The 13,281-nt window shown below is 38.5% G+C and overlaps 11 protein-coding genes across 11 annotated transcripts; 3 read left to right on the top strand and 8 right to left on the bottom strand.

Moving 5' to 3' along the window:
- Positions 1-1,656: 1,656 nt before the first annotated feature.
- Positions 1,657-2,502, bottom strand: VICG_01751 (uncharacterized protein; the record flags this gene model as incomplete). The annotated part of the gene is made up of 1 exon (XM_007605134.1): positions 1,657-2,502. The coding sequence occupies one exon, from the start codon at positions 2,500-2,502 to the stop codon at positions 1,657-1,659; it is 846 nt and encodes a 281-aa protein (XP_007605196.1).
- A 435-nt stretch (positions 2,503-2,937) lies between these two features.
- On the bottom strand, positions 2,938-4,053 carry VICG_01750 (uncharacterized protein; the record flags this gene model as incomplete). Its single annotated transcript, XM_007605133.1, has 1 exon — positions 2,938-4,053. One exon carries the CDS (start codon positions 4,051-4,053, stop codon positions 2,938-2,940), a length of 1,116 nt encoding a protein of 371 aa, XP_007605195.1.
- On the bottom strand, positions 4,025-4,336 carry VICG_01749 (uncharacterized protein; the record flags this gene model as incomplete). Its single annotated transcript, XM_007605132.1, has 1 exon — positions 4,025-4,336. One exon carries the CDS (start codon positions 4,334-4,336, stop codon positions 4,025-4,027), a length of 312 nt encoding a protein of 103 aa, XP_007605194.1.
- Positions 4,337-4,602: 266 nt separating this feature from the next.
- On the bottom strand, positions 4,603-5,484 carry VICG_01748 (uncharacterized protein; the record flags this gene model as incomplete). The annotated part of the gene is made up of 1 exon (XM_007605131.1): positions 4,603-5,484. One exon carries the CDS (start codon positions 5,482-5,484, stop codon positions 4,603-4,605), a length of 882 nt encoding a protein of 293 aa, XP_007605193.1.
- A 590-nt stretch (positions 5,485-6,074) lies between these two features.
- On the bottom strand, positions 6,075-7,055 carry VICG_01747 (uncharacterized protein; the record flags this gene model as incomplete). Its single annotated transcript, XM_007605130.1, has 1 exon — positions 6,075-7,055. One exon carries the CDS (start codon positions 7,053-7,055, stop codon positions 6,075-6,077), a length of 981 nt encoding a protein of 326 aa, XP_007605192.1.
- Positions 7,056-7,458: 403 nt separating this feature from the next.
- VICG_01746 (uncharacterized protein) lies at positions 7,459-8,217 on the bottom strand (the record flags this gene model as incomplete). Its single annotated transcript, XM_007605129.1, has 1 exon — positions 7,459-8,217. One exon carries the CDS (start codon positions 8,215-8,217, stop codon positions 7,459-7,461), a length of 759 nt encoding a protein of 252 aa, XP_007605191.1.
- Positions 8,218-8,554: 337 nt separating this feature from the next.
- VICG_01745 (uncharacterized protein) lies at positions 8,555-9,439 on the bottom strand (the record flags this gene model as incomplete). The annotated part of the gene is made up of 1 exon (XM_007605128.1): positions 8,555-9,439. The coding sequence occupies one exon, from the start codon at positions 9,437-9,439 to the stop codon at positions 8,555-8,557; it is 885 nt and encodes a 294-aa protein (XP_007605190.1).
- Positions 9,440-9,724: 285 nt separating this feature from the next.
- VICG_01744 (uncharacterized protein) lies at positions 9,725-10,507 on the top strand (the record flags this gene model as incomplete). The annotated part of the gene is made up of 1 exon (XM_007605127.1): positions 9,725-10,507. One exon carries the CDS (start codon positions 9,725-9,727, stop codon positions 10,505-10,507), a length of 783 nt encoding a protein of 260 aa, XP_007605189.1.
- Positions 10,508-10,782: 275 nt separating this feature from the next.
- Positions 10,783-11,451, top strand: VICG_01743 (uncharacterized protein; the record flags this gene model as incomplete). The annotated part of the gene is made up of 1 exon (XM_007605126.1): positions 10,783-11,451. One exon carries the CDS (start codon positions 10,783-10,785, stop codon positions 11,449-11,451), a length of 669 nt encoding a protein of 222 aa, XP_007605188.1.
- Positions 11,452-11,623: 172 nt separating this feature from the next.
- On the top strand, positions 11,624-12,109 carry VICG_01742 (uncharacterized protein; the record flags this gene model as incomplete). Its single annotated transcript, XM_007605125.1, has 1 exon — positions 11,624-12,109. The coding sequence occupies one exon, from the start codon at positions 11,624-11,626 to the stop codon at positions 12,107-12,109; it is 486 nt and encodes a 161-aa protein (XP_007605187.1).
- Positions 12,110-12,311: 202 nt separating this feature from the next.
- VICG_01741 (uncharacterized protein) lies at positions 12,312-13,154 on the bottom strand (the record flags this gene model as incomplete). Its single annotated transcript, XM_007605124.1, has 1 exon — positions 12,312-13,154. The coding sequence occupies one exon, from the start codon at positions 13,152-13,154 to the stop codon at positions 12,312-12,314; it is 843 nt and encodes a 280-aa protein (XP_007605186.1).
- Between the last annotated feature and the right edge of the window lie 127 nt (positions 13,155-13,281).

The following is a 13,281-nucleotide window of genomic DNA, read 5'->3' as shown; positions in this document are numbered from 1 at the left end:
TCAGTTTTATCCTCAGAATACCTTTCAAAACTATAGGGCGGAGAACATACTGTCTCTTCAGTTCCAGAACCTTCAAGTGGATTGGAACTTCGAATGCCACCAGTGTTTGTATCCCTACCTGAGCTCTGGATTGTAACTCCCATGAGTACAATTAAACAGTAGATTGCTCTGCATGTCTTTCTCGTTTGGGCAATATTCATTAAGGGGTGTGGCTGAAAATTTTTTAAACGATTCGAATTTTGACAGGAAGTCACAATGACATATTTCAAACTTGAAAACTATAATTGACATATACAGACTTTGCCTACAAGCAAGACAGTAATTGCTGTCAATACAACATTAACTGTGCTGGTAATTCGTGAGTAAATTCTACTACTCAAAGACTGTTTTTGAAAATTTTTTAGTATATTGACAGATGTCAAACTATTCCAGTGCAATCACTCCCGACTGTATTTGTGATTCATTGGATAGATAACGTTGGCATAGTATTCAATGCACAGCTCATTGCACAACATAACACTCTAGGATTTGCAGTTTCGATAGTTCAGTAGATTGTATTACACTCTTTGTTAAATTAATCCAAAATTGAATCTGGCTCTTTTCTTTTTATTTTGCCAATTTACAATTCCCAAAGAGTTTGGAATATTCAATTGCATCAAATAATCTCAAACGCTGGAGTTTAGCTTACAGAACTTGTGCTTTAATTCATAAAAAGTATATCATTTGATGAAAATATAATTTTATTAGTTTATTATTATACAAATGGGTATTTCCTGTAACTAGATCTTCGCTTGGTGCTTTGAGATATAAACACACGAGCATTTCCTCTGGCATACAGAGAAAACAGTTGTAAAGTTCATGGCTGCTATAATCTATCAAAACCTCGTTTTAGTAATTCAGAAAATAGTAGGTGGCCAGTAACCAGCACATTTATACAATGCTACATGTTTCAGAAGCTATCTTGCATTCATGCCATCGTTCCCGTTGGTAAATCGTCTCATGGACAAAAAGAGATGCACAGAGAAGACATATCAAAAGCCTGCAAAATGACAAAAACACATTTATGGTTGTTATTCATTTGCACTATGTCTATGTTTCCATATCAACCTTATTTGTGATACTTCTCGCTAAATTAAATGCTTGCTTCTTTTCTCATTGAAGCTTTACCCAAGTCAACCAGCTTCACTAACAAGATTCCGTCATTGTTACGACTTCCTTGTGCCATTTGTTTTATTTGGTAATTTTAATTCTTCAAATGCAGCCAGGTGTTGCTTTCTAGGCAGAATACTCCTTCTATTCATAGGCTCTGCACGGTGCAGTTAGCCAAACATAGTTCAAGCTAAACAGCACATTTCCCTATGGACAATAATGCTTTGTGGCTAAGCAGGAAACGCCACGTACCTATCCTGCTTTGAAACTACATTGGTCTTCATAAAACTGCACGTGGAAGAGTATGTCCTGAAAATAAAATATTAAAATTAAGAAAATCCTGCAAGCAAGTAGACATCATCCAACATCATCGTAAATGTTAGAACAGAGCTAATGCTTCAGCCATTCGAATGGTAGGTTGCTGTTCAGCACAAAGGACTAAACTTCATTGCAGGTAATAAAGACTGGAAAAATCTTGTTTGGCATATCAAATAAAGCAATTACTCTTTAATTCCTTTCTTGAACACTTTCAGCGGGCTGATCCTGGCTAGAAAAAGAGTCCCTTGATTCAGATGGGCGCCTCCTTTGGATCGAATAAGCCACACGGAATGGCTGACCAAGAATTTCTCCATTTTCAAGAATAGCCTTTGCCTTGATAGAGTCCTCAATACTGTCAAAGTGCACAAAGCCATACCCCCTACATCTGTCAGTAAAGGCACTCAAGACTAGCTTGGTACTGAATCTGCCCTTAAACTCGGCAAGCTTCTCATTGAGGTATTCATCAAAGTCTCGAGGCGTAAGGTTGTAGCTGAGATTGAAAACACCAATAGTCTCGTTGGGCTCAGCCGGATCTTCACGAAGTTGCCTAGAACGCTTTCTAGGATATTCGTCCCTGAAGCCACCGTAATCGTCTCTGTACTTGGAAGATCCAAATCTGTCGCCATCTCTGTAGCCACCGTACGGCCTTCTTCTGTCATCATCCCTATAGCCATTGTACGGTTCTCTCCTGTCGCTGTCGCGAGGTGCGTCGTAGCTGCCTCTTCCTCGGTAGCCAAAGTCCCTACGGCCTCCTCTGTCAGGAAACTCTCCGTTTCTTCCATAGCCACTTCTTTCTCTGTCAGTAAACCTATCACTATCACGAGACCTGTCATATTCACGATCTCTTCCTCGGTCAGCAAACCTATCACTGCGAGGCCTATCGTAGTCACGGTCTCTTCCTCGGTCAGCAAACCTATCGCCGCGAGACCTATCGTAGTCACGGTCTCTTCCTCGGTCGACATCCCTACGGCCTTCCCTATCAGAAAATTCGCCATTCTTATCACTTTCTCTTTCTGAAAGCCTTTGGCTGTCCATTTTCTCTCTTTTCTTCTCTAGTTGATGGTAAATCCGAGAGTGTGCTTGGCTTCTCCTGTGACTGCTCGATTTCATCTCTCTTATCTTCTTCCCATCCAGACGTGGCGGCAGTGGTTGCTGCTTGCTCTTCCTTTTTAGCTGCTCTGGCCATACAAGGGGAAGCAAAATTTTTCTGAAAAGTTTGAGTTTCAAACAAAAAGCACAAAAGTAAAAATCCGAATCTTAATTGAAAACAACTAAGGCATCAACTCAGCATTATGATTATCACCAACACAAATATTTGCATGTCCTATTTATACATCTTATGACTAAATGCTAGCACTTTTGGATATGTTTGTCTTGGCAAGTATTTTTTCAATACAACGCCAAAACATCCTACTTGTTTAAACTTCTAACAATAATTCGCATTCATTTTATTTAACTCAAAATATGGCATCATTTTGCTGGTTCTTGAACAAATAAATCAGGAAACTCTCTAAACAGCTCATTCTGTGTTTCAGTAACAATCAGTAGCTGGTATGCGGTAAATATTTCATCATAATTTCTTGCACAGTCCAGCGCCTTTCTATATGCTGCTGCACTTTCTTCTCCGCTTGGACAGGTATTTCCCAAATACACATACAGTTTGAAATACCTCGGATCAATCTCAATTCCTTGTGAGAGATAGTGTGGATCGGCCCTTCCCAGTGCCTCGCTGATCATGTATTTAAACAAAAAGATTCTTGGATCATTTGTAAATACTTTTTCTGCCTTGTCCATAAGACTAACAGCTTCTTCTATTTTTCTTTCCATTAGGAAGTATTCCAAGGCAATACAAACAAGATTCATGGAATCAGTGTAGTCTTTCAATGACGATTTAATCAACCTGTAGGCCTCTGTGTGGTTTTTTTGACGAATATGCCATACAATCAACGAACAGAATGCACAACTGTTAGGAAGCACAGTGACACATTTTTGCAATGCCTCAAACTGAAGATTCCGACTGTCGATGCTTTCAAATATCTTCGAGATATAGTAAAGAACAGTCGGGTCGGTTTCTATAGCCAGGCTTTCCTTTATATTTTCTGTTTCCTTTTTGGTCAATCTTTTTGATTTTATAAATGACACTAAAACCTTGGCATACCGCACAAAATCGTTGCCTGTCTGTTGATTCTCCAAACACTCAAATGTCCTAAGCGATGCTGTAAAATCGCCATTTACGAGATAAAAACACCCTAGTATGAGCTTGTGAAGCTCATTATCGCTTTCCTTTACAAATTCAAAACACTTTTTATATTCTGCGCTGTTCAAAAAGACAATCGCAGGATCTTGCTTATCCTTTAAAAAGAAAAGAGTCTCAAAGAAATCAGCATAATTCACGGGAGAGGCAAGCCCCTCAATCTTGTGGGCTTTGGCCAAACCTCCACATATTTTCTTCAAAAATTCAGACGCATTCTCCTTGTGCTCTCCATCTTTGTTTATTAAATTCAATAGAAAAAGATCTTTAAATGCCTCTCTGCGCATTTCCAGAGACGAGTGAAGATTAAATCGCTTTAAAATCAACGAGTCCATTCTCTTTAGCTTTTAGACATCTGTTGAGATAAATAAGCGCGCTTGTCAGATTCCCCAGTCTCTCGTAGCACTCGAAGATTCGGACGTTGACCTCAAAATCCGGATGTTCTATTTGGAGAAGATGCGCCAATGCCTCGCCAAACTTCTGCTCTTTAAAGCTAGCAAAGCCCTGTGCGGCAAGGGTACTTGCCTGTTTTTTATTTCTGATAAGCTTTGATGTGAGAAAATATGCAGCTGCGCTTGCCAGGATTCCTAGAATGAGCGCATCCTTCTTCCTACCCATTGGAGGGGCTAGGATACGAATGCACAAAACAATTCGCTTTGATGGCTTCATGCCACATGAGGCCAGTAACAAGGTTGCAAAAGACTTGTATATTTTTGATTCTCATGAACACGGCAAACTCCAAAACTCTTATCTAGCTAGGCACCAATTTAAGTGCTACGATTGCATCTATTAAGCCATATGCTTGATGCAGTCGGGATGGTTACCATCAATAAGCTTAAGGTAAAAATCACTGAAAATGTGCTTTTGCTAAAGTATTAATTTAATCAATCCTCTTTACCACCTCTGTTCCTTGCTTCACTGGGTGCCACTGTTGAAGTATTTCTTTTCTTGGTCTTAAAGTTGGAACCTGAAAATAGAATATTGGATGGATCACAGTTGTTGGTGCACTTCGATGCTGTTCCTTCGACCGTCTTTTTCAGGAAATCAGTGCATGGCCTACATTCGCCCTGAGTGGCAGACTTAGGCGTGGCTGGCTTTCCAATTACATTCACAACATGTCCAAGTGCATTCTCTTCTGCAGCAACATTGGATGTAGGGAAGAATGTGAAACATTCCTGCTCCTCAGGTTTGACAATATAATCAATCGTTTCAAATATAATCATAATAACCAGTTTATCATGATACCACAACTGTGCAACATTGTCGTGAACAGCTACCTTCCATACAATAGCAGTATAGAAATCTTTCAGAACATCCTTCACGAAGCATTCGTGATTAGATCGATCGAGTTTGTTCACGCAATTCTTCTTTTCTAGGTTCTTCTGGAAGTCATTAGTAGCTTGCTTAGTAGTTTCTTTAATAACCCGCTTCATTGTATCTTCAATTGCTTTCTGTGTCTTAGCTTTGGCTACCAAGCATTGCTGTTGCTTCTGAATTCTCTCTAGATGCTCAGTCACTGGATCTGCTTGCGGGATGTAAACACCTTCCGATAGCCGGTTATCTCTTGCACCACAGTCATCGCCCTTATTACCATACATTGCATCACTCATCACCTTATTCTGCAAATGGTTAATCATCACACCAGCCTCACTGTTCTGTGGACCCATCATACGTGCATTCATAGGATGGTTATCCGGCAATTCTTGAATTGTTAGTGCTTTACTGAGTGTAAGTAAGGAAAATATCATTGACACTACTCTGTTCATATTTGAAACTCAATTTATTTTTTTATAATGAAAAGTTGTCAAACATGTTTCAAGACCCTCCAATAGGGACTTAAAAAGCTGAAATGTTGTTTTAGAATTAACGTTTCATATCTGACAGCATATAAAATAGTATGGATCAATCGGAATTTAGTATGACATGTATCAGTAATATTGCCGGTGCATAATGAATTTCAAGTAACACCTGCTTGGTTTCAGAATGTCCATGGTTCAATAATGCATGGGGGTTAATTAATACAAACTAATTAAAGGGAAATTTTATATGTAAACATAGCTAGTAATCGTTGCATACTCATTGAGTTACCTCATTAACTATTTTTCTTTAATAGTAGTTGTTTTAGCTCCTGTGTCGAGAACGTTAAAAAAGATTATAATACAGCCCAAATATTATATCCATAAAATCAGACCAAAACTAATAAAAGCTCTAGTACACTAAAATTAAAATAACAACTTTAAAGCTACATCTTTTGTCTAGCTGCAATATGCCAAATAAATCAACACTAAACTAGAAATGTGCGAAGAATAGCACATTGTGTCGTAGATATTAATACAACAGCTTAAGCCTTAACTATTTATTGAGCAGAAGGTGTACAGCATGCACTGCTTGAGCTGCAGGACGAAGGGTTAATAGTAAATCCTGGAACGACAGGAAGCTCGGTCGTTCCAATATATGCAGTATTAATTGGGGTTTTGCCAAAGGAAGGATTTGAGCAATCAAACAAACCAGAGAATCCTCCTCCATTTTGATAGGAACTGCAAGCAGAAGGCTGAGAGTATCCAATGGGGCTGTTTCCTGGAACGAAACTGCCAGATCCATTCTGATAAGAACTGCAAGGCTGGGAGTATCCAATAGAATTGTTTCCTGGAACGAAACTGCCAGATCCATTCTGATAGGAACTGCAAGGCTGGGAGTATCCAATGGGGCTGTTTCCTGGAACGAAACTGCCAGATCCATTCTGATAGGAACTGCAAGGCTGGGAGTATCCAATAAGGCTGTTGGATTGGTCTGGTCTTGTTGAAGATTGTGAATAGCATGCTCCTCCGTTGCCACTTGATCCATCACCTGGATACAGTCCTGGAATAAACCCACCGCCGCCAGTGCTCTGTTGATTGCAACTTTGATTGCTGTAATCAGTTGACGACTGAGAGGGTGTGAATCTCTGAGGCACTAAAGAGTTGTTACCAGACTGCTTTGGACCACACTCTACTGAAGTAACCACGCTGCATTCTTGGGCCTGAGAAGATGTCATTCCTGGAATATTAGTAGTGTTACCATTTTGGGGATAGTATCCTGAAGAAGATCCACCACCTGTGGCACATGGAGTTGCGCCTTGGTTTGCACAATATCCAGGCCCTGATGGACTGGTTGGAGGTAAGAACCCCATCTCGTTGGATGGAGTAGTGTTGGTACAATACTGTCCAGATGAAAGCATTTTAGACATATCAGCAATCTGGTTTGCTGAGTAGTTCAAACCAGCACAGTTGTTGTACATGTTAGCATATACGCATGCCATCGTGAGAAGCAGCTCTAAGGGATTAAACATGATGAACATGTATTTTGGATGTATTTTATTTTTATATACATTATGAAACGGTCAGTTTCAGAACCTGAAACATAGAATGCCTTTGCAAAAAAAACCAATGAATGTAAAAGATCTCTGGGAAACTAGGGTTTATTTTGACACAAGTAGGGTATCGGATTGGTAAAGCATTGTTTTAGATATTAATTGGCCGATTCGTCTAATATTATTAGTTTGTAGTACAAACAGATTATAAATAGTTTAGTATATAATATGCAAAAATTGCTGTGATGGCATTTTAGACATTTAGTCACATTACTGTTGTTGGAGCACAAGATGACACTGTGACTTAAAATATTGCAAACACATTAAAACGAAAGACTAACGAACATTCAATATGGAACTGGCCGTTCTTGTAGCCAATGTACTGTCTATCTTATTTAATTAGTGAACAAAGCTGATATCCGTCATATGGCTTTCTCAGCAGCTTGTAAATACAATTTCCCATAGTGTCTGAAGAAAACTTTCCAGGAGAAAACTTCGATGTGCAAATGACCTTTGTCTTCGACCTATAGCTGTCCACATTCGAAATTTTATTAAATATTTCAAATAGCTCTGAATCAATAACAAGATAATCATACTCGATGCTGTTGATTTTCACCTCGAAGTCGTTATAAAAGAATACAACATCAGCCTTGGCTCCTCTACATTGAAGCATCTCAACCATTTCTGAGGGATCAAAGTCTTCGAAAATCAGTATCTTTGGCACTTTTTTTGTTGTCTTTTGGTTTTTTGCTATATTTTCGAGCATATCAGCAATTTTGGTCAGAATCTTAACAACCTTGCAATTAAAAAGAGACAGTCCCAGTCCATTATCTCTAATCTGCCTCAGCGTGTGATAGCTCTCTTTAACCACTATCTTGTTCAGCCTGTCGTAATTGTTTTTAGTAAAATCATTGTTCCAGAAAATATCCTGGTTTCTCTGCTTTCTGAAGTCATACTTATTAAGCTGTCTTGTAAAGCTGTCGAAGCTTGAAGTTTTAAAAAACTTTCTAAGGATCTCTTCACAGAACTTTTCACGATCATGAATAATGAAGGAGTCGTTTGAATTCCACTGGATTATCTCTGAAAACTCAGCACTTCCCAGTATGTCATAGAGCTTTTTGATGAATGGCTTTATTTTTCCATAAGGCATAGCATGAAATGTTGCATATTGCAAATCACAAATCAGTGTTTTGCAAAAGGGCATCTGCCATATGTTTTTGTATAAATCTCACCTAAACCAAGGCGCTCAATATTAAAAATGCCACATTTGTGCCATCCATCAATTTATCTACTAATTTCTTCACTACTATTATTTAAAAGTAGATGCAAAACAAAGTGCATATTGAGGTGCAGTGCGCTTCTGACAATAAAAATACTGTTGCAAAAGCGCGCATGATTCCCAGTGCCCACTAGTTCAGCGGCTTTATCGAAACTTCATTAGTAAGTTATTTTAAGGGGCTCACTCCAAAAGCAAACCCGTGATCGACTCAATGCATTATGCTAAGAACAACAAGTTGATTGTGCCCTTTTTTACACTTCAGCCATCTTCCAAGTCGTGATTCCCGTGAGATTGCACAGTATATCACTTCAGTTCCGAAAAAACCAATGGGTATTCCATCAACTGGCAATTCCTGTGCAATCACCATTCTATTAAAATTTGACAAATCGACCAGATAAATGAAGCATACGGTTCCAACAAGTAAATGAGTAGATCCTAGGATGTGGATGGCTGTTATGGCCGAGCCAAGCTTCAGAAAGCTTATTCTTTTCATATTGATTGTCGAGAAGCAATTCAAAACACCTGTGGAGCTCCCAACAATTAAAACATCACTTTTGAGGTACTTTAAAATTTCGGGAAATCCGTCAATTATCCTCAAGGACAATTTTTCTTTTGTTTTAAGATTGACAAATTGAATGTTTTGATCATTTTGTGATATTCCAGCAAGAGTGTGGCTATCAGACACATCAAAATATGCTAATGGAGACTCATTTATGAAATATGAACTTTTGAGAATCGTGTTTAATCCAAAGATTGAAACTTTCTTGCTCTTGGAGCCAACTAAAAGATTGTCAGCAGCTGGGTCGAAGACAGAGTAAATGCATTCCGATTCGCCAATACTTGTCTTAAAGGCGGTTTTGTGTTTTGAGTTGATTCCAAAAACGCTTCCATTCTTTTGGCAGCAAAAAAGCAGATTTTCAGAGCAAGCTAGAGAATTAACTTGGGAAGAAAAGAGAATGGATTTGAATGTGCGCATATCATCTGTGAAAAACACCCTTCTTCCCTTGGTGGCAATGTATGTCTTATCAAAGCAACAGCAGATCGCTGTTGGTGGTTTGCACAACTTGGCTTTGGCTGTTATACTGAGTTTCATCGGTGAGGTTAGAAAAATAGAAAAAATAGAATGCTGAGGCTGATTATTTATAGATAAAGCTATAAATCAACATGAAATGTATATATTTAAATACCTCATTTTACATTGGTTCGATGCTCACAAGAAACATGCTTCACTTTCAGACTGCTAAATCGATAAGCACAAACAGATAACCATTATGCTACAAGTAATTCATTCATATGCATTAATATCGCAGCATCCATAGTTTACTGTTTATTAGCTCCAAATACTGTTGAAAATTTTCTCATCTACCACCTCATCCAAATGAGTAAGTCGCAGACAAGTACCAAGCAGCCAGTAAAACAAAAGACACCGAAAGAAATGATCAAAATGCTGGAAGAGCAGTTATTTGGAGAGAAAAATAGAACAAAGAAAAAGGAAATACAGTCTATGATCAAGAAGTTTGAGCTGGAAATGGAGCTGGAAAGAAAAAAGAAGCAGGAGATAGACAACATCAGGAAGTCTGAAGTTGTGAAGCAGCTGATTCCTGTTGGTGTGGACCCAAAGACAGTGCAGTGTATTAACTTTCTTAATGGGAAATGCGAAAAGGGCGATCTGTGCCAGTTTGGGCATTTTTTAAAGAAGGAGGAAAAGAAGGAACAGAATGTGCCGCCACATCCAAAACAGAAAGTAGTATGCAAGTTCTTGATAGATGCGATTAATGGCGGAGAATATTCTAAGAGTTGGGAATGTCCACTTCCCAACTGCCAGGACATCCATAGACTTATTGAGCTGTCCAATAACCAAGAAGTAGAGGTGTCCCTTGAGGAATATATCGAGCTGCAGAGACAAACAATAGACGAGAACAGTCTTACACCTGTGAATGAAAAGACGTTTGCTGAGTGGAAGGCTAAAAAGGATAGAGAGGACGAGTTGCATGCAAAGAGAGTTGCAGCCCTATCAGGAAATGTCAAAGGATGTGATCTATTCCTTAAAAATCCAGAAATGTTTGAAGATGATGACGAAGCAGGCGAAGAAATTAACTATGCCGAGCGTAACTATGAAGAGTCAGAAGAGAAAGAGCAGGAACGATTTGCTGAGGATTAAATTTAAATTACATTCGCTTATTACGTTTTGTAAACAAAGTGTAAAATGTCGTTGGTGTTAAGGCCCAATCTTAGACCAACCGGCTGATAGGTTTTGTAAATTGCAGTGTCTACGTCTGTGCATTCATAAAGAAAGCACTCTGCTTGCGTGTGTGATTTGAAGACAAAGACAGTTGAAAATCTTGCTTTATCACTTGAATTTCGATTTTAAGACATGGCATTCCCTCCAAAACTTCCCTCCAAAATGGATTTATAAAACCAAAAATTTACAGAACTATGCTAAAGAGTGTGTTCCAGGATATTACGAATATCTCCTCCAAGCGCATCAAGCTGACAATACACAAATCTTCCCATCGCAAAAGACTTCTCAGATGGCTTTATGAGGTATGCAGAGACTTCAGGTATTCCATCTATACCTACACCACGGCAGTGCTTATAATAGACAAATATACCGAAAAAAATGGCTTTGAGCTGAAGGAGTACCAGCTTATTGGAATATCCTGTCTCTTTCTGGCGGCCAAGATAGAGGAGTCAAAAACAAAGCGGGTTTTAGAATACTCAGTGGTAACAGATGGAGCATTCACAGCAAAGGAAATACTAAGGACAGAGTGGTCTATTTTTGAATCTCTAGGCCACGAGCTACACTTAAAGCTTCCACAGTACTATTTCAATCCTGACTATTTTAGGACACGCTTTTCATTTCTTGAGTTTGAGCATAAGAAAGAGCTGTTGAACTGCTTTATAGCAGCACAGCTAGAAGTCAGATCGTACACAAGAAATGTTTTCCTTCTATATCTTGAATCTAAAAGAGAAATGGAAGTATGGCTAGCTGATGAGTATAAAACAGTACCTGAAATGGCAAAATTTTATATAAAAAACAACCCACTTATTTATAATATCTTAGACAGCATTCTAAACTTACAGGATGCAAAACAAATCAAATAAATGTACACTTAAATCAACTGCTACTGTTTTGCTGAATTGCCCTAGGCACTGCTATACTTCTCCATACTGTAGATTAACACTGTTATTGATGGTATTTAAAATCTAAATTGGAATGTTCTAAAGCACAGTCCAGTGACAAGATAAACTGATATTTTTTGTTTTTTTTGGTCCCATGTCAACACCAGCAAAGAGACGACTACTAAAAGATTTTAATGAAATCCAGAAAGTGAACTGTACTGGAATATTCGCACAGCCTCTAGAAGAAGATCTACTGACGTGGACAGCAATCATTTTGGGACCAGACAACACACCATTTGAAAATGGAACTTTTTCTTTGGTACTTACATTCGACGAAGGATATCCCCAGCACCCTCCAGAAGTCACATTCGTATCTGAAATGTTCCACCCAAACATTTACCCAAACGGAGATCTGTGCCTTGACATACTTAAGAGTAGATGGTCGCCATCATACGATGTGCAAGGAATTCTGCTGAGCATCCAAAGCCTGCTAAACGATCCAAACACCAAATCACCAGCCAACCCAGAGGCTGCCAAGCTTTTTCAAGAAAGTTTGGAAGAGTACAAAAAGAGAGTCAAGGCATGTGTGGAAGGCAGCTGGACAGATATTGATAGACTTGTAAAGAGCATAGAGGAATAGTGCAGCACAAATGGCTTTATTACAGTTGATATTGTTTGCATGTACAGACCTGAATGATTTAATTTACTGGGAAAACCATTAGTTAGACATCTAAAATGTCTTTGTACTCTTCTGCAGATCATTGTTGCACAGGCATGGATTTAAAAATAAATTTAATTCTGGGACATCACTGTCTCGTATTATATATAAGTTCACTTCTAACTTATTTACACATCCTTTTCTTTAGAGTCTGCAGTGACGTTAATTTATCTGGATTTTTTTCACCAAAAAATGGCTGTGTTCCAGTACGTGGAAAGTGAGATGTTAAAAGCAAGTAAGTCATAAATAAAAATAGAATATGCTCTATTATCTTGGCAAAGTAGAACAGAAACGTCCTGACATTGATGGTTACAAAGCACCTGACGATTCCAAAGCCAGGAGTAAATTGTTGCAAGGTGGCGAGATATAGAAAAAGAGTCAACAGAAATACAATTCCAAAAGAATCTCCATATGAAAACTTGCGTTTTTCTTTCCTTTGAATAGACTGCTCAATTATAAAATACTCAAATAAACAGAACAAGATAGATGGAATAATGGAGTAAAACATAGAATGGTCCGTAGAAAAGCCAAACACAGAATAGTCCCCATGATACAATGCCACTGTATAATAGATCAAGTAGAAAACAATATTACTGAGATTCATACACATAACAACTGAGTTCAGAATGTAAGAATCTAGAAGATCAAACTTTCGTTTTGGAGTAAGTTGGAATGTTTTGCAAAGTAAAAAGAAGCACAAGTTGAACATAGAGATGCAGAGAAGAGGCATGCCAATAATAATTTGTGCAATGTAAAGGCAAAAGACGGAGGAAATGTGCAGAAATCTATCAAAGGAAGGGAAGATTTTGGCATCGAAAAATTCGTCGTTCGTAATACTTTGCTTCTCAGTGGTCGTAGTTGCGAGGACCAGATTTGCTAAGAGTGGGAAAAGCATTTGCTTGGGTAAAATTTTTACGGCTGCAAATGCAAAAAAATACTCATCCTTGAAAATATAAGCGTGTGTCATTGTAGAATGCCGTGAGTCTCTGATAATTTTGCCAAATTTTGGACACAAAAGATAAATGTTTGGGTGCAAGCTTTACAACGAAGACTGCTAAGACGTCAATGGTATTTGCTTATAAACCTACTTGCAA

Source organism: Vittaforma corneae (genome assembly GCF_000231115.1).
Source record: "Vittaforma corneae ATCC 50505 unplaced genomic scaffold supercont1.18, whole genome shotgun sequence".
Lineage (NCBI taxonomy): Eukaryota > Fungi > Microsporidia > Nosematidae > Vittaforma > Vittaforma corneae.
This window is presented reverse-complemented; position numbering and strand designations above follow the sequence as displayed.